The 20,707-nt window shown below is 43.8% G+C and overlaps 1 protein-coding gene across 6 annotated transcripts; it reads right to left on the reverse strand.

The window, feature by feature from the left end:
- Positions 1 to 66: 66 nt before the first annotated feature.
- Positions 67 to 20,641, reverse strand: LOC135366782 (PHD finger protein 20-like). Of its 6 annotated transcripts, none has more exons than XM_064599690.1 (19): positions 19,683 to 20,641; positions 18,149 to 18,317; positions 17,972 to 18,056; positions 17,614 to 17,705; positions 17,300 to 17,528; positions 16,013 to 16,155; positions 15,769 to 15,847; positions 15,407 to 15,493; positions 14,747 to 14,794; positions 14,096 to 14,641; positions 12,670 to 12,981; positions 11,622 to 11,744; positions 11,321 to 11,436; positions 11,129 to 11,231; positions 8,529 to 8,615; positions 7,064 to 7,262; positions 5,807 to 6,065; positions 4,193 to 4,532; positions 67 to 3,339 (listed from the first exon to the last, which is right to left on the reverse strand). In XM_064599690.1, the coding sequence occupies exons 1-19, from the start codon at positions 20,159 to 20,161 to the stop codon at positions 3,203 to 3,205; spliced, it is 3,633 nt and encodes a 1,210-aa protein (XP_064455760.1). In that variant the 5' UTR covers positions 20,162 to 20,641; the 3' UTR covers positions 67 to 3,202. The 6 variants fall into 6 exon arrangements, with proteins under 6 accessions (XP_064455760.1, XP_064455762.1, XP_064455759.1 ...); XM_064599692.1 differs by having other exon boundaries at positions 17,300 to 17,507; positions 18,146 to 18,317; XM_064599689.1 differs by having other exon boundaries at positions 18,146 to 18,317.
- Positions 20,642 to 20,707: the final 66 nt, after the last annotated feature.

Raw genomic sequence — 20,707 nt, forward strand, 5'->3', positions numbered from 1 at the left:
CTTGTGGTTTTGTCAAAACAGTGCACCAAGTGGTACACCGCAGCAGAGTTATTTTGACCACCAAAGTGCTAGAACATGTTTATTAAACGATATGCTACAATGAGATGGGTGCACGAATGAGTTTTCACAGTGATGATCATGATTTGACTTAGATGAGTGCTTGACCTGAATCATTCAAGTTTTTATAAATAAAATGTGCAGTAACTCCTCTCACATCTTGTCTTCCTTTTTCGCCACACATGTAAGTGAGCTAGTTGTGGCACGTTATATTACAAATGCTTGCAGCTAAAGTAGAATAGTAATTCTGCCATGTAACAAAAAAGCTGTCTGCCTTCAAATTATATCTGCTAGTCGCATTTGCTAAGTCGCGAGTCTGTTACCTATTCGTCATAGGGGCAAATGTCATGAGTTGGGTTGGGAATCCCAGGCCACCTTTGCTGTCCTGGGATCTCGGGATTTTTTACAGCCAATCCTGGGACGGGATCCAGAGCGTTTGTGTACTACCCTCCTCGGCACTCTGTCACCGTGTGTTAGTGAAAACGTTCGTTTTTAATATGCGACACCTTCTATACAAACACTGATAAGGCCCGTTTTATGTTCTCCTCAAATAAAAGGCTTTATGTTTATTCAGTTGTCACGCATAGCACCTGCCTATTTATCTCGTACTGTCACCGAATATGGAGCAATATTAGACTTCCAAAATTAAATCTCTGAAATTTCAAAATTTGCAGAGTAACTTGAAGTGAATGCCTCCGGCTTAATGTTGACGAAGAGGCTGGTTTTCGAAAGCACTCGCTTTTGTTTTTCTTCTTTGCGCTGTAGTTCATGTGCGTGGTGCTATAAAATGACGTTCACCACCGTCGATACCCCTCAAATGATGAAAGTAACGGAGGGGGCTCTGGCACGTGCCACAGGTGTCAACAGTGGAAACCTGCTTACTGGCACCTGGTAAGGAACGAGACAAGACGTGTACGCTTTTAGACTGCTTGAGAGACAAGTAGGGATGAAGAACTGACATTCAACATGCATGCTAGAAATTAAAGTCTTATTTCTTACACTGTTCTGTGTCACAACAGCACCCATGAAAGGTTTGCAGTATTCACCACAGATCGCAAAGTGCTAAAATTATTATGAAAAAGTCCCGGGATTTTGGAACATTAAAATCAACCGGAACTCAGGACATCCCGGATCCCAACACGACTCATGAGGTTCGGGGCGCTCTCGCAGTACCCCTACTAGCCAAATTATTTATAAAATGCTTACTGTCTGGAATAGCATTGCTGCATTCGATAGTCTTACAGCAAAAAAAAGAATGCATACTTCCTACATACAATAGCTCCTTAAAATTAAGGGCCAGCAAGCAATTAGACATTTCAGTAAGTTACATATACACGTTTGTTTTTAATTGTAACTGACGCCTTCGGAAGTCATGTAAAAGAGTAATATTTTGTAACTGATATGTGCAACACACGATATTACACACCATGCCCTCTGCATTTTATAAAGGAAGGGGCAGCCAATCATTTTTGCTCCATAGAAAGTGATGTGGTCATTTAATTGTCAGTCTGCTCCATTATTTGTATCGCTAGCACTGCCCTCAGAATATACCTACATTGATGTGAGGTTATTTGGCACAACACACGTGAAGCCAGGACAACACCTTACAACCTGCTCTTCACCCACCCTGCCATCACCATCATCAGGTGATAGCTCATCCCAACTCGCAACGTTGAAAATTTCTGCAAGACACCAGGCTATACAACAGGCTTATAGATATTGCATGTGGCAGACAGAGATGGAGACCGATTTTTTTTAGCTCCAGGAGCCATAAGATTGGCTCAAATTATCACACATTCCAAATTTTTCCTAAAATTCATTCGAGCCCAAACATGTATGACAATTTGAATTATTCCTTTAAAAGCAATGGTCCAAAATACTGGACATACTCAAGATGATATGAGCTTGATTGCAGAGGTGCTTTGTTGAAAGAGTCCCAATTCTTGGGGTCCCTAAAATTAGTCTGATACTGCACTTCAACTAACTCTAAATTTAGTTCAACACTTCAGAACTGATCATATGTGGCCCATTACTAGTACCTAAACTGAAACACCACACTTACAGATACACAACAACTGTGGTGAAAGAAACATGTGACACAACTCAAAATAATCTCTTTCTAAAAGCATGATCTAATAAATAATTCAACATATGTGTGCACTCAACTTCTTTTTGCATAATGACGGGTACAAACACATACTTTCTCACTACAACCAAATCTCGCCCCATGACTTGTATCACAATACAGGACGGCAACATACTGAGTTGTAACAAGAGTCCGTAGCCCATTTCTAGTGCAATTCTCTGCTCAAACCCGATGACATCGAACCGCTTTTGAAACGGTCGGTCATGGGCAACGAAAAATGGATCATTTACAGCAACACGGTGTGCAAACGGTCCTGAGGGAGAACGAAACAAGTCAGTACTGCGGAACGCTCCAAATGTCAGATCTGCATCTGAAGTTCCTGCTACATACAAGTTTTGAAGTGCTATAGTTCCAGCTGCCCAACTACACGTTACATTCAAACACGTTACTGTTCCCAAGTGGATTGGCCAATCAGAGTGGCGCTGTCTTTGAGTCAGTATGGACAATGCTAGACCAGGCGACTCCTTGCATAGGAATTGGTGCTGCTTAGCTGGGATGTCCTACTTCACTGCAGGTGAACGTTTGGGTTACCGCATATATATCCCGTTTCTCTACTTAATTCCCTTAATGGGAGGAACTTCAATTCACCGGAAGTGAGTGAAAACCACCACCTAGAACAGTTCATCACCCCAAGAGATGCCAAGCTTGGAATCGTGCAGCTGCCACACTGTTGATGACAGGTAGTGGAACGAAATGGCACGTATACGGTGGTTGAATAAATTTGTGTACAGGTACCAACAAAATATATTATTCCACCCAACCGATGCTTCAAACTTTTGTTACAGCCCAATACCAACAACACTGCAAAGTGAAATTCCACACAGGAGTACGTCAGATACAAGTCATGTAACAGTGGTGCAGCGTAACGCTGCCAATAGAGTCTGTAGGGTCTAATATACATTTTTTTACATCATTAGCGAGCCACTTGGTCTATCGGCATGGGTGGTTATGCAATATTCCAATTGGAGACTGTGGTACTAACAATTGTTTGTGATCGGTTCAGTGAAACATGCTGAGCCGATGCACAGCGTTTAGATCTTTCATCAGCCCTTTCAAAGAAAGGCGTAGCTTAAGGACCTCTTCTTCCTCACTCAGGCTTTGATTGTTGTTCCCAGCATTGCTTTCATTCTCCAAGGCTGCAGGTAAATGAAACAGAAAAACATACATCATTTTAAGTGAACCTTGAAGTTTCACAAGAACAGCCATCTTTTATTAGAGTGCTTGTGACAGTGTACTATTGCTGGTTAACTCCACTATGTATGAATAGGCCCTTGTGTTTTCTGTTTTTTTTTAAACTGGAGGGAATTTTTTTTTTTTTTTAATGCAGTAAAACCTCGTTTATTCAGATCGCACGGGACCGACGAAAATGCCTCAATCATTCGAATGTCGAATTATCGAACGGGCAACAAGATACGACGTTAACTTGCCATTATCAACGTACTCTTGTTGTAAAACAGAACTGTAAGAGTGTGGTTTGGTTTGTACCAGATATCTTAGCTTTTAAAACAGCCTTTCTCATCATCCGCAGCTAAGTCCGCGGATTAATGGAATTCCGCGGGTAAGTCTCTGTAGTTCTTTAAACCACGTAAACCGGCCATCCGATGCTTTGAAGGCTTAGTCCATTCAGAGGTAGCTCTCCGTCGTGCGAGTTCGTAACCCAACGAAGAACAGTGTCTTCCAACTGCCATCCATTGTCAGCCATGTCAAAATAGCATGCAGGTAGCACAAAGGCTTACTGATACACTCGGTTTAGAACGAGATGTCGCCTGGCGGAAAACCGAGGAATTTCCAAATTTCAGAAATCGGAATTTCGGAAAACCGAGAGCCTAGGCGACAGCAGACGAATGCACAAAAGTCACACTGACATCGTTAATTTTTCTGTATATTCATTAATTCGACCTTTGGATAGTTCGATCAAATTTCGCATTCCCGTAAGGGTTGAACTAACAGAAGTTTACTTATATTCAAACCAAAAGAAACGTCACCTACCTTGCAACTTCTCCTCCATGGACGTCAACTTTAGATCAAGTTGATCCTGCATGCTGAAGATGTGATTCAGCAGGTTCTTTTTACACACTTCGGGGTCAATTTTGTTTCCAATGTCCGCGGGAGGAGGCACCACCACGTGTTCCTGCACTGCTTCCTGTATGGGTCCTGCTTCCATGCCTGGCACTTCGAGCACTTGCGAAGTAGAGGCATCATCATCCTCGTCATCATCTGCGACGGCGACGACTTCCTCTTCGCCGGCAATGACGTCAATCTCGAGCATGCCTTCGCTCTTGGGTTCAGTGACCTCTTCTACACAGCCTACTTCTAACCCGTCCGCGTCCTACAAAAGGGCAGACAAACGTCTAAATGTTTCAAACTCAATATTTCTTTGCCGTCACATCCCCGCATCTTTGCCGGCGCATCCCCGAGTTTCGGGTAAAGACAAAGTGGTGAACAAAGGCACAATATAGGGTGAGACTCAGGTCAGCAACGAAGCAGTGGAATAGACGCGACGCATTGGTAATACAAATCCATGCCGAGTGCAGAAGACATGAGACAAAACGCAACTGATGCAGAGGAGCACTTCCTTCCAACAACTTCACTTAACAATTACACTCTCGATGACACCCCCAATCCTAGATGTTTTCTTACGGTTTGTTTCCTTTCTTGTAAGTGAGACAGATTCTGTGCTGATAGACGTTAACTCTTTATCGGAGCAACTTCTTTCGTTTCCCCCCTAATCGCTACTCTTGATCTGTGCAACACCTCAGATTTCCGAAAATGCGGTTCACATCCACACTCCTTGACACGGCGTCTCAGCGGCAAAGGTAAAATGTAGTCTGAATTTCTGTGATGCTCTCTCGAGCGAACGTTAATACATACACGGGCATGTTTGACTGATGTAAACTTCACCGCGCGTCATCTTAAACTGATATACATGTACCACACCTGTGGCACAATGTCTGAGGCAGTTGACGTATCTAATTGGGCAATACTACTTTCCTTCCGAAGAATTTACCCTCCTCACCAAGCTCGAGAGGTTATTTTCAGCTTTTGTAGCAAAGCACATTGAACCCCACCTAAAATCCGACTTAAAATACAGCAAGCATTTTATCCGCAGTTTACGTCACTATGTGATGAACACCTCAACCGTTTTGTCATCATCTTAATTAGTTTGCTCTAAGACCATACTGTAAGAGCATGTGGGTAATATTTCTAATGTTGTTTCATTGCTTTTCAGTGTCTTTCTATGCGACTGTAAGCTAATGTTATTGAGGATGTGCTGTGAGAGTCAATACTAGCATGCGCTAATGACACCCAAGATTCCAACCCCTAAGCTTTTGTATATAATTTCAAGAAACAATAAATCCTGTTTCGGAGCCTCCCCCATCAAGGAACTATAGCAGCTTCGGGTTTTCAATTCTTCCACGATAAAAAGTTCAATTCCAAAAGTTCCAATTCTTGCATGATAAAACGACACAGACGATTCAGCACGAAGGCGTCGCATATTCAGCATTTAGAATCAGCAACAGGCATACATTTTAAAGGCAACATTCTCGTGACCCCACGTGCACAGTTGCTGATGCAAAGTACCACAAGAGTAGTTACTTTTACCTGCACCAGAATCTCTTCAGGAGGCTCCTCGAGGCTGGTTACCACAACGTCAGGCGCTTCCTGAACCCCATTGCTGCATTCCGGTTGACCGAAATAGGTGTGATCAAAGGGAGACACCAAGATGTCTCTACCGGGCCTCGAAAAGTCTGTCATCTCGCCAGCCGTCATCTCGCTGGGCTTCCCGCAGACGTTACCTTTCGCGTAACCTCCCTCTCCCCAGGGCAATGCAAAGTGTTTCAAGTCTGGATGGTTCTCTGCACTGAAATAACAAAAGTACCGTTAAAATTGGTAACAAATGTCCATATAGATCAGGGGTTCTCAAACTGATGCCTCCCAAGGGATACTGCAGAGCCAGTCATGCCGTGGTAACCATGGTAACCATATGACGCGTCTTCGCACGTACGCCGAAGCAAGCCTGGCTGCAAGGAGGAAGCTCCGGACTGGAACCGACCAGTCATGTCCAACCACAGAATCGAGGAGGGGCTTTCGGATTGGTTAAGAACTGGTGGGAGGAATGCTTACTCTTTGACTGAAGAACATCTTTGGTTGGCCGATGACATTGCATATTATGTCTTTGCGTCACCCCAACATGCTTTCTCTGTTTCCTGTCACATGTTGTACAAGGTGCATATAGTGTAACAGAATGTGTCCTTGCACAATGGTTTTACCGTTTATACTTAAAGCCTAAAGTTTTCGGGAAATATTTTTTCTAAATTCGGGGGGTAAAAATCGGGTAAATAAACACGTGCTCTAAATTCAAGTGAATTCCGGTGGAAAAACGTCCAGTATGCCAAATTCGGGGGGAAATCAGGCTCAGTTACTCAAACTAACTGTACTGGCTTGGTACAAACAGCGATGTAACTGCATTTGCTGCCAAGTATGTTAGTGCATTCCTACGGACATCCCAGTGAGGGAAATTTGCCTAAAGAGTCAACCTTCAATTCAGGGTGCAAATTCGGGGAAGAATTGGGTAAAACCCTAAAACAACATGCTCTATTTATACTGCAAGGGCATGTCATGTATGGGTTCATGTTTCGTGAAAAGAACCCACGTGGTGGTGTTTTCAATGGGGTTTCATGGCACAGTTGAACACAACTATCCCTTTTGTTCATTGTTTCACAAAGTAACCTTCAGTATATTGTCCCATGTGGGCATGTCACAGGTTGGGGGAAGGCATTCCTGGCTATGCAAAAAAATCCATATTTGGGTTGTTCGGCCTCACAATGTTTGAGAACCCCTGATGGACTGCTGACCAACCTTGCAATGTTTATCTTGTGCGTCATACCCCTCAGGGCTGAGAACACATTGTGCATCGACGCCATAAGATTATGTGTGGCCTTGACAGGCTCTGGCCTTGGGTTTGGCAGGACGTTATCCTTCAGGAACGCAAAAGTCGCCATCTCGCCTCGTGTGAACCAATCCTGGTCGTGCTTGTAACGGAAGCTTTCTCGTACGCCTGCACCAGTAGCCCAATGCATGAGTATCTAGAGAGGAAGCGAAGCTAAACGACACCAAAGACAATGGCGCTAACACAAGTTGAACAGGCTGAGGAAGAGAACGGTATTGAAGGGAATGAAGTTCACAGTTCAACAGACGAGTTCAGAAAATCCCAGTGCTCTTTGCGCACGCATTGCATCCTGGGCACTTGCTGGGTGGGGGAACGAAGAATAATCCTTCACAATTCGCTTTCGCTGACCTTGACACGTCGTGGACAATGGACCGGTCGGGGAGAATCGGAACCGTTCGGAGGCCACCCGTTTCTTTCGTATTAGTAAACTCCCGCAGTTCAAAGCGACGCTAAGCACTCTGGGATTTTCTGAACTCGTCTATTGGTGTTGCACTACGTTACATAAGAAAAGAGATGTGTTTAGAATCTGAGACCCTCTTGCCCAGTGGTGTTTGTGGGATGCCTCCTCACACGCGAAGAAAGAATAAAAATTCCACACAGTGCTGAACCCCTCCTGAAAGGTCACTATAACTATGCCAATGAATTATTGACTATGTTGACAAAAAATAAATAAAAAATGGGAACAGTAAATACATGGCATCCCAACCCAAACTCATGCTGTGAGACAGAACCTGCAATGTTGTTTGTATCACCTCAAGGTGCCTATTACTACTACTATCTACGTAGAAATATGTAGGGTCCTAAGCTCTGAGAAGCTCCGAGTTCACCACTACGTTACAGCACCTTTTTTTATGATCTCGACCTGAATACAACTTTTTGTGCTTGTACCTAGCTAGTGGAAAAGCTAGACATATAAAAGTGGACTAAAGAGCACAAAACATCCAGGTTCTTCGGAAGCAAACCCTCCAAAAAGATGCATATACGTAATTTTTTTGTAGAACGCTATGCTACATAAAGCATGACAGAGGAGCATTCATGTGGCTTTAGAAAGATGCATGCCTAAATGCATATGGGTGTCTGCAAATTTCTCCTGAGCTACTGATACCAAAATGGATAAAATGGACAAAACATTGAAGAGTAATCACCCATCAAATTCATGAGGCTGACATATAAAAAATGCACTTCACTTCACACTGAAAGGGATATGAGAAAACGGGAAAGAGAAAAGAATACTAAAAACATGTACACTATAGTTACACACAGAATGTCTTAGAGAGAAAGGAATGGAAAGGAACAAACATGCATAAAGCTGGACACGGTATTGTCAGTTCATGTGCAAACGACAACATAGGTAATAGAAGATTGTCAAAACACCTGAGTAGCTTTCTTTGGTCTCTTGCATCTTGGGCTGCTTGTTCTTTGCTATGGAAGAGGTTTCATTTCCACTTTGTGAGCGCCTGGCTACATAAGCCACAAATATTGGAGCGAACACTGTTTGCAAGTGCACACATGCAGTGTAAGAAATATGACATAGCACACGCACATTTTGTTAGTAATACCATATTTATCTGCACATAATGCGAGTTTTTTTCGCCTGGGAAAGAAGCCTTCAAAAGCGGGGTACCACTACGTGAATGCTCGCATTATATGCGGTACACGAAATGCACCACAGTGGGTAGTATCGCAAGTGTAACTGCACCCTTCTTTCCACTTACACATCTACCATGACATTTCACGTGACCACACAAGCGACAAGGGATGGTAGACGCGTAATGTTTGGGGCTAACCCTATTTCTCCCCAAACAAAACAGAAGTTAAGCCCCTACTCCCGGATATGGCTTCCTGCTACCATGGAAAACATGCTTCCCACATAGTAGAAGGAAAACAGTGGCCTTGGTTAGACCCAATAGGCCCCCAAGGCAGCGTCATTCTATGCGTCCTGTCTAAAAAATTCATCAGTGATATGCACTAGTCTAGAACTGAAGTCCAAAATCCAAGCTCTATGCTGGTTAACCCCCCACATCATGCACCATGCAGCCTCATACATGCCCATGACTTCTCAAATGAACTGCAATTTAGTTTTTTTAATAAAAATTTTGTGCAGCGACAGAAAGTTCACTAAATATGCGCAAGATAAAAAAAGAGTTCTCAATGTTGGAGATACATTTCTTACGAAAGTGATCTATCTGAGCACTGACACAACTTGTGAGTTGTCTCGTGACAAGATGTTGTTTGAACAGTGTCGAACTCTACCCAATTTCTCTGTAATTGCTTTGCAGCACAGGATCCCTACGGCACCAGTTAGATAAAATAAATAACGATAATGTAATAATATTTAGAACATACAAAGATAGTACATCATATTGCTATTATAATGATATTACATAAACAAGTAATGAATTATAAAAATATGTTAAATGAATTATACTAATTATGCGTATTAGTATATGACAAAACACTGGCAGGGCCAGAAGCTTTTCCTCTCTTTCTATTTGCACACACCGCAAAAATACGCTCAGCACTATGAAAGTGTGACAACATCTGCACAGTATTTCTTTTCACGCATGACTCTACATCACAGGAATTTCATGCGGAGTACTGTGTTTATCTAGACAATAATAATAATTGGGTGTTTACGTCGCGAGACAACTGAGATCATGAGCTACGCCACAGCGGTCGGTCTGTGGATTGCTTGTGCCCGCCTGAGGGTTCTTTAATGTGCGATGAAAGCTCACCACACGGCACCCCGTATTTAACGTCCCTCGCGGAAGACGGCGTCTCTAAGCAACTTGTACCCTGCCACCAAGTTGCTGGCGTCCTCAGCCGGGTTCAAACCCGCTGTCTCGGGATCAGAAGGCGAACACACTACTGACTGAGCCACCAACGCCGGTTGTTTATCTAGACAGCAGACAGCGTTCTTAGTACATCTGACATGCATGCTGGCATGAGAAACAAGCTGCCTTGAACATTATTGTTGAGACTAATAATAATGATAATAAGTAGAGCGCGGATTTTCATGCAAATGCATGTTTTTTTCTCAATATGGTTTCATATCTGGACGATGAAAAAACACTTGTGTGTCTTGCTTTGGGTCCGATTAGAAGGGTCCTATGGTGCGTATAAATGCATATTTTGCATGATGCGCCATATTTCGCATGAAGTGCATGAAAAGTGCATATTTTGCCATATATTCAGGTGCGAGAGCTGATTTCTTACTTTTTCATGGATGGTTTCGCTGGTTTTTGGACGGCATTTCGTCGTCTTTTGCGAAAATTTTGGTCGGTGTAATAAATATTATTAAATATTATAAATAATATTAAATATTAATAAATAAAAATATTACCCACATTTCGGTGCGATGAGGTACGTTGTTCAGCCCGTACCCTGGCAGCATCCTCTACTGTGTGCATGGTTGATGGGCCGTACTTCACCTTCACCACATTACCGTTACAAAGACTGGAGTCTCGTTCTAATCGGCACGTTGCAGTACCGACACACAGCCATGACGAAACAAGACTGAGCATGGGCAACACAAAAAAGCACGAACATACACGTATGCTCATGTTTTTCATGTTGCCCATGCTCAGGCTTGTTTCGTCATGGGTTTCGTCGACCACCTAGCCCGCGTTTACGCTATTTTATCTATCGCGAACGCGAAGCCTTCGGCCCCACGATTTTTAAACGTGGGCGCAAGTACTCTTTGTTTTGTGCTGCACAACGAAGGCGGCTTTATGTTGTCATATTATCCCTAATAAAACACTCTTTTTTTTTTAATATTCATTTGGTTCATTGCTTACGTACCAAGAACAATGAAAAAACATTGCATATATCAAGCATTTTTACTGCATATTTAGAATATTTGCAGTGCATAGTTGCATGCATATTTCGGGAGTTGTTAGTGCATGTTTATCCGTGCACCAGTAATAAGAGGCTATATTGTTAGGGGTTCTGATACCACACGCCATTCTGCTTACCTCTGGGGTTGAGGCAGGAGTAACAGACATACTTGTCAGGCACATCCTTCTCTTCCTCAATGCTGAAGCAGGCACCATGCTGCCATGTGAGGCATACCTCACACTGTTCATAAAAGAGACAACTTTGGTTACCGGGCACAATGCATGAAGAATGTAAAAGAGAGAGAAAAAAAAAAGGATCCACTTCACAACCTGCATCATGAGTCCGCTTTCTTCTTCGCAGTTGCAGATACAGCGCACGATTTCGTCGCTGCTGATATCCACCGGGTCTATAGTTTTCATATGGCCTGGCTCAGGATGATCTTTTACTGCAACAGAAAGGCTAATTAGTTTGCTGCGTACTTTGTTCTGCATGTATTTTACTACATATACTACATATTTACTATTTACTACTACTATATACTACATTTACTACATATACTAAACTGAGAGTTTACAGACGTATGCATACAGGAAATTTTAAAATGTTTGGGGGAAGAAACAACAAACTGACCACTGCAATGTGACGACTGAGACTCCGAAACGGAAGGTAAACTGTGCCGCTTCCGCTTCCCTCTGTGATGCGGTGGATGCGAAGAATGTGCTTCAGCTGCATCTCCATTTGAGGGGAATGTCCCTACAAATGAATATAACAGACAATTGAGTACATCATTAAAAATGTAATGTTTCAGAAGTATACGCACCTCCTTAAATATAGCAAATGAAGATAACAGACAATTGAGTACATCATTAAAAAATTTCATGTTTTAGAAGTATACGCAGCTTCTTAAATTTAATTAGTAATACTGTATTTTTTCTCTAAATTTTAGGGCCCCACCTTATTTGAGACACCTTTCTCCCATTTTAGGGAACCCATTCTGAAGAAACAAAAAGTCGCGATTGCTTAGCTCCAAGTGCTATCCACACTGGCTTGATAGCTGCATTCTACTTTATTTCTAGGGCCTGACTTTTTCTGGTTATATTATTAGGCAAAGCAACGTCAGGGGTAAATATCGGGTTATATTTTGCTTCAATATTCCGGGTGTAATTGGGGTGAACTGAACATGATTCAAGCCAATTCTGGTTGAATCAGATTGAATCAGGTGCGAATACACTCGGCATAATACACATGACACACCAGTACACATGAAGAGTATCAATATTTATCATCTAAGAGGCAGCAAGGTCTCTGTTTTGACACTTTTGTAGGAGCATATTTATGCATTTACGACACAGTTTCCAAAGGTCTGTCTCTGTTGTGATGATTTCAGATCCCCTATGTCCAGCAGTTTTCAGGGAAATATCATGCTAAACCCCGTTTTTGCTCTTTTGAATCAGTGGGGTAAGTATCGGGCATAATCGGGTTAACCCTAAAAAGAGAGACCCTATTTATTTCTAACCTCTACAAGTTTTCTAGATTTGGCTTTTGAAAAAGACTTAATGTCTACACATACCCAACTCTAAATATTTCAATGATACAAAAAGTTCACATTCCAATCACAACATCAACAACAACATTGTACACCTGGCCCTGTACAGCTCATGTTTTACTGCATGCTCACCCGTTTCAGATAGCTTTAACTTTCGGCTTTCCTTGCTTGTTGTTTGCTTCACCTGGCCATCCTCAGATTTGTCACTCCGTGTACTGGAGGTTCGCTTCCGCTTGCGTTCTCCGTGAGCCCCCCTGCGGCTGGCAGCAGCTTCCATGTCGGCAATCAGTGCCTTTTCGGTCTTCGCAATCTTGCGCTTCTCGCGTCCTTTGGCCAAGCTTTCGTAATGAGGCACGAAACGCATTCGACGGGGTGCTTTCTGCACAACTGGAGTACTGGCTGTTCCAACTGAAGGTGGTAGTGGTGCACTCACCAATGTGTCCACTGTAGACAGAGAAGAATTTTATGAGATACCGCCAAGATTTCTGCATATGACTCAGTTTATCAAGGCCCAGTGCTCCAAGTGACATCTCTTCAGCTGCGTTACGTCTTGCTTTTGCTTACCAAACTGGTCATACAAAACAAGATGCCATATCTTGCCCTCTCACTAAGATAAAATTCGAGCGCTTCAACTACCTGCCCTAAATTAACCTTTATGATGATTAACCTTTCTGGACAACGTCTTACTGCTGTCTACACTGGGAGGTTCGTCATTATGTTTTTCACCAAACTACCGCGGGTAAAGGAGTAGAGCGTCGGCTGTGGCGATAAACACCCCAATCACTGTCGTCGAAATAAAGTGTAGTTGCTGTCGCCAAAACAAACCATTTCACAAGCCTTTAGTCCGTATCACGCCAATTTACACTGTAAATTCTCTGACTACAATAGGAATCAGATGGATGAACCCCCCTCAATTCCAGACTTGAACATAGGGTTCAGTGGACCAATCCCAGCATGCACGTGGCACTTGTCCATAGTGGACCCCCCCCTCGGGAAAATCCTAGATCCAGCACGCACCCTTGTAATCTACTTTGTATTTTCTCATGCAATGGGCACTTTCTGAACACAATGCTTAGCGTGACAGTTTCCCAAAACAGTACGTCCATAACACATAGTAGCATGTAACATGAGGTGCCTTACACACTACACTAAAAGCAGGTTTCCATGCCCTGACATATGTGAATTTGGTGAGGTGTCTCCTATGCCACAGACCCCCGATATTGTACACACTGACAATAATATGCTACTACTACTTGTCTCTGTGCTGGGGAGAGGATGAGAGGTTTGGAGAAACCATGTGACGAAAGTGTGTCTGCTCATAAAGCAGCAAAAGGGGTATTCATAGACTAACATGGGTCCACACGGGAAACCATGCGCGCATCACCTTGAAATGTTACCCCTTATTTCGGGAGAAGAACTAACATGGGCAACATGGGGAACGTGGGCAATAAATCTGAGAGGGAAACTGAGGAGCTGTGCAAGCAGCTGACCTGCATAGCGCGTAGCATTGCCAAACCGGTTACTACGACCTGTTTCGAGAACAATCTGAGAGACTCACCTGGAGGACAAGCTACAACATCTGCTACTGCTGCTGCTGCTGCTGAAGTGCTAGTTTCTGCAAGGACTATTGGTTCAACAGCCGTAACAGTATCACCAGTAGATTCTGTCACTGGTGCTGCTGCAGTTTGCTCCAAAGAAGGCAGTAAATGTTCAGCAACACTAGTCATTTCTTCAGTAACATTCTGAACCGCTGCTTCCTCCGAAATCCCTTCCGCATTGCTCAAAACGCTTTCACTTTTCACAGTAACGTCGGCCTCCTGTTTTGAAGCATTTTCTGCGGGATGTTGTACTGCCTCTTTTGCCTGCAGCTGGGTACTAGCATGGGTCTGCACCTTCTCCGGAGGGGTACTACTAGCATGGCCAAGGGTCATGTCGGTGCTGCGCCGCTTGCTCGGCGTGGTTGCCGTGCCTGGTGAGGTACTGCCGTGGTAGTGTTTCAGGTGTGATTGGAGTAATGGCTCTTTTCTGAAGCTTTTGTTACACCCTTCAAAGGTGCATTTGAAGTGATTATGATCCTCTTCAATGATGAATTCTTTTGGAGCAACTGAAGAAAAAAAGGGTGCTGGTATAACCAACAATTCAAGCAGCACTGTGCCTGCAACATTGTGCTGCAACCAGTGCATCAAAAAAACTATCCTCCAGAACTTACTTCGCCTTCCATCGGGAGTGAACTGAGGAGTAGCTGACGAATCTCCATCTTTAAATGAGAAAAATGCGCATGTATTTTTCACAGATAGGTCTGCAATTCTTAGAGCCTGAAGTTTTCGGGAAATATTTATTTCTAAATTTGGGGGGTAAAAATCAGGGAAATAAACGTGCGCACTAAATTCATGCGAATTCGGGTGAAAAAAACTTCAAGTACACTAAATTTGGGAAGAAATCGGGCTCTATTACAAACCAACTGTACTGGTTTGGTACAAACGGTGATGTGACTGCACTTGCTGCCAAACGAGTAAGTTATTGCATTCCTACATATGTGCCAGTGAAGGCAATTTGCCGGGTAAAAATCGGGTTTCACCCTAAAGTGTCAACCTTCAATTCAGGGTGCAAATTCGGGGAAGAATCGGGTAAAACCCTAAAACTTCAGGCTCTAGCAATTCTGCAAGATCGCAAGTTACAAGGAACTACACAATGAACATGAATTCATCTCTTTGAAAGCAAGAACTTCGACAAATTCGACATTTTTATGAACACTAATTATGACACTGAATATTACGATGATAAATTCTTTTAAGCTTCCTTTACTGTATCCCAACGGATGAAATCATTATGACAAACATCAACAAAGAACACAAAAAGCGCTGCTTACTATGAGAAAAATTATCTGAGAACCCGCAACTGTATTCTGCTGGAGTGGAGGGCATTGAGCTAGACGCAGAGCTCTGTCCGGAACTGTCTGTGGTGATCAAAGAGAGGATTTGCTCAATAATGTATGAAAATGTGCAGCATCACAATATTAACAGCAAAACATGCCATTTGTACTTTGTGAGCATACGCCATCACCACAACACACGCAGGCATATAAAGATTAACAAAAACAAGCAATGTGCATTAGCAAATATATACAACTACAAACGTGAGTTCCCATTATGCTTGAAGGCATTGTTAGCAGCACCAGCTACATACGAATCACCATACTAGGTCACACCAATACGAATGAGGCAAACCTACCTCGCTTTGTGACGGAACTTTTCCTTTCCCTCTTCAAGTTGACACCGTCGCTTGCACTAAACCCGCGCTTTCTTTTAACCTAAGATTGCAATCGATCACAACGTTACAGTTCCAAGGAGTAATTGCTAATGACTTACAAGTGAGACAAACAACAACAAGCAAACGTTTACCACACAACTCGTTCACAAGGCCGGACAAGGCCTGTCCCCCCGCCCCCGAGTTTGAGAATGAAACGACTGCTTACGCCCTCTTTCTTTTCGCTCTTCTTCCTCACACTCAGGGGAACCTCTTGACTGTCTTCCCTTTTGGCCATGAACTTTCCCCCGACCAAGAGGATCTTCTTTTTACTGTGCGAAGACGACGAAGATGAAGACGACACGCTTCCATCTTGACAGGGTGTTGGAAATAAAGAGCACCATTCATGCCTTTGAAGGTGAAGACACGTGCATCTACCTTGTTCACCCAAGCTCAACCAAGGTGACTCAAGGGGGTGCTTTAAATACAAACAGGGGTGCAAAACAGGCAAAGCATGGTTTGGAGAACAGTTACAGGAGGATAGCTATGTTGCAGTCCTGTGGCACCCTATAATCACATTAAAGGGACCATGAAATTTCCCAAAGATCCCATAAAATTCTTGATGAAAAAGAAATTTTCCTGTCAAGAAACTCACACAGCAGATGTTTTTCTTGATGATAAATGTGCTGCTTTAACCACTTGCAATTGAGATTGCCCCCCGACCTGTCTTTCTTGTTCTTCCTTCTTCTCACATCTCAACTGGTACTACATGCACGGTATCAAGCACAGCGGTGGCAATTTTCTGTGCACAACACTATAACGGTATAATTTTTGGAACCTCATTTAAATTCTTGTGAGAAAACCCATTTGTTCTCCGATCGTAAAACTTCAGGTGTGCGTGCTCAGAAACCAAATCGTTCCATAGTTCCTTTAGGTGTAGAAGGACAGTGACCATGTGTGGTATTCAAATATGCTGAATTCAACACACACACACCATTTTGTTCTCCTTAAAAATGCTGACCATATATCTACTATCCGTCGTCTGACAACAAACAATCTCCACTACTGCCTCTCGTGGCAACAGACTACCTATGCCTGCCGTACGAAATTACTCGCAAACAGGGGCGGATCCAGGGAAGATCCTCGGGGGGGGGCACTGAAAAGAGAGAGAAGACGGGGGGGGGGGGGGGGGGGTAATCTGCCGGAATGGGGGGTAGAGGTATGTCTCGGAGGGGGGGGGGGGGGGGGATCCGCCCCTGCTCGCAAAAGTGTTTGGGTGACCAACCTTCAGCTATTTATCATGCACTCTACGACTGTAGGCCTTGCATGAGCTCGCGCACCAGAGGTCAGCTGAAGTCAGCCCACGACGCATACTAACCCCCCTGTCCCCCACTCCTTTCTGCTGTCCTCTCTCCATCTGTCTATGTCTGTACGCCGCTCATAGCCACAGTTGCTTGGCGGCGCAAACACAGAGATTTAAAAAAAAAAAAAACAGAGGTCAGCAGCTGCAAATTACCTCGTTTGTCGGCTTTCTTGCCAGTTCCGTCAGGCTTGAGGCCAGATTTCTGATCTTTAGATCTCATGCTGCTATTGCCTTTTTCCTGGTGCGGGTGGACCTTTTTCGAATCTGCCTTCTGTACATCCACCAAGGATGGAGCCTTCTTGGGCTCCGTCTGTGGTTCTTTGCTCGTTTTTTTCGCTTCTTCCTTCGTAGGAGTGTCTTTCTGCGGCAATTTCGGAAATGTCTGAAACGTAAGAACATCAGAAAGATCTCTCGCAAACGCTGATGCGACAGTGTCTACTGCACGAGCGCTCGCGCATCTCACTTACCACGCTACCCTTTTTGTCTCGTGGCATTTTTTCGATGTTGATGCCTTTGACACGCTTCTCAAATCCATCATAAAATAGCACCATATAACTCTCTGCAAAAAAATACGAGCCATTTAAACATCAAAATTAAATGCCACGCAACTTCGTGTATCTCGGGGCCAGATTTCGTCAAAGCAGGAAGTTCAAATGGCTGGGATACAATTAAAATGTATATTAGTATATACTTCTACTACTATTATACGCACTATGGACTCTATACATGCTGAGGAAAGGCATTCTTTCAATCTCCTGACCACGAAACAACGCTCATCATTTCGACCGCACGGAAACACTGGGAGAAATATCGAGAGAGACTAACCGTCTGCATTCACTTCCAATATTTTAGCGGGATATTTCCTACCATCCGCCCAACGTGCCAAGACCTCTTCACCTTCCTTATAAGCCTATAATAATGCAAACAAAAGCATGTTAAACGAACTCTGAGAGAAAAAAAAAGCTAGTTCACAATCCGCAGGAAAATCGCGTAACTTACAACCTTTTTAGTGGACTTTAGGTTTAACCTCTTGCGGGTACTCTGCTGCGGAGCATATCTAAGTCGGGGGCTATCCATTGAGACCCACTCATCGTAACGAGAGCTCCAGCCTTCAAAGTGAATGAGCACATCCCCATCCTCTTCGTCGACTGTCACCACTTTAGCTGGGTACCTGCAAGGTACGAAGAGACGTTCAGAACATTCTGAATTCAGGATGCCATGACACACGTGTCGAAAGCAGGCCCATGCGAATGGTCGTCTTGGAACCAATGCGGATACAAAAGAAACACATACAAATACGAAGTGAAAAGTTGTGTAACCGGACGGGGCACACAAACCGCATATGCACGGATATAAATATATATACAGCAAGCACGTGCAATCTATGAACATAGATACGAATATGTTGCTCAGTTTGTTCTAGGATTCAAAGATGTTTTTTTTTTGGAGGGGGGGGGGGGAATACTGAATACTTATGATTCATGTCTTGAAACAAAATACAGGAAAGCTACCTGTAGCAGCTAAGCCTCTCTAACCTATGCATGAAGCAGACTTAGCAAGGACAATGGTGTCGCACTGCAAACAGGTGACAATTGGTGGTGACCGCAGCACCTGCTAATTTCAAACCAACCAAGCTCTTATTGTCTATGTAAAGCTACAAACTGCAATATACACCTGCTACTGTCAACTATCAGTTGCATTGAAGATTTGTGCATTTTGCACTTCTCAAATTTTTGATGCGTTTGAAATTGAGAAGGGTTGCACAGAACATCAAGTGTCAACAACATACAGTTCTCTGCCCTTGCTGTATCAACTGCATGCAATGGGTCACAAGGACTATACTTGTATAGGCTGGTGCCCTGCACGTTATCGCAAATTATTTTCGCAGCAAACCAATTAGCTGGGTAAAAACAACTTATACAGGTTGAAGAGGAAAGATAGAGTCTACGCACAAACACCGCACAGCACTGTATCTACGACACGGACATTCAATCTGGGGGTTGATACTACGTATCTTCGTAGCGTTGTTTCCCCTATCCAGTAGCGCTTAGCACAGGTGCATTAATAACTGGGGAACGATTACGCGTGGGTGTCGATCAATTTAGAGCTTACAGTCACCAGGGACGTTAGCGAATTTTACGAACAGCATCGTGGCCAGAAAACGTACTCGCTCGCACGGTAGTTACAGTCGTCCACCCGAACAAGGGACAAAGCACCACAAGCGTTGGGGCTACTTCGACCCACCTAGAGGGCACACGTATTAAATTGCCAAAAGACAAGCTTGAGATGTCACGATAGGAGTTACAAAAGTTACAATCAGCCAGCAAAATCCAGATGACTCCTCCGTAACACAAAAGGAAACTCCTTTTGTGATGAACAACGCCACTGGATGGTGCACCGTGCTGAACCAGCCAACACAACTCGCAAAATTAAAATAAATAAAAACGTACATAAAAATTATAAACGTTTGCGGGGTTGCACGCCAGAAATTGAGTAAGCGCGCACACGTCTTGCCGGAATTCAAAATGCAGCTTACCATTTTTCTTGGAAATCTTGAGCTTCGACTCTAGTTCCGGGAGAAAAGATCGGCACTCCCCGCTTTCGCTTGCTCACGCTGCTGGAGACACTGTCCGTATCTGGATCAGATTTACCACTGGAAGTGCCGCCGCATGAAGGCCTTCTGGGTTCTTCCCCATCGTCGTCTTTTTTCGCATCGCAGTAGCCCCGCGTATTTTCGATGTCCCGATCATCTTCGATGCTATCGGCAGTCTCAGCGACGCCTTCCCGCGTAGGTTCGTCGCGTTTGTCACTTCGCGCGTGATTCGAGTCGCCTTCGTCGAGGTCTTCGTTGGCATTATTCTCAGTCTCTTCGACTTCATACAGTCTTTTGTCTTCACTCTGTACGCTTCCGTAATCAGATTCGGGAGCTGGAAGCACCAGTTCCGCATCGATTATGTCACTATCTTCTTCCCCAATACTTGGGGCAGAAATCACGAAATCACCGGTTTCACTCATAGGTGTTTCGGTATGACACTGCGAGGCACGTTTGAAGCATTTGAAGCACAGTTGGCACAGCCTTATGAGGTATTCATTTGTATGGCGCTGAAGGGAGCACAGTTTGTGCTTCGTTTAGTGGTTCAGTGAAATTCGTACAGTGTAGCACCATACATACATGGAACATCAAACTTGAATTAAATTACAGTGGTTTTCGAACGCACGCTGCAGTAATGACAAGTATGTTTTTGCGTAATTTACCGCGAAATGACGGCACCTCAGACACATGTGAGCGTGGTCTGACGAGCAGAAAATGACAGCACTCGAACGCAGTTACAGCTGCTGGAGCACTTCGGTTGTTCGCTCTTGTGCCTGTTTGGGAGTAGTACTCGCCACAACATTGACAAATGGGCACGTTAAAACGATGAGCAAAGCATAGGCAAGCACCACATAACAAACGCACGTCGTTGATCAATGCCTGCCATGATCGTCATGAAAACGATGAAAACGCTCACGTCGCCCTCTATGAATAGTGTGCAACGTTTAATCAATTCATTATTTTTAAAT

The sequence above is a fragment of the Ornithodoros turicata genome, chromosome 8 (genome assembly GCF_037126465.1).
Source record: "Ornithodoros turicata isolate Travis chromosome 8, ASM3712646v1, whole genome shotgun sequence".
NCBI lineage: Eukaryota > Metazoa > Arthropoda > Arachnida > Ixodida > Argasidae > Ornithodoros > Ornithodoros turicata.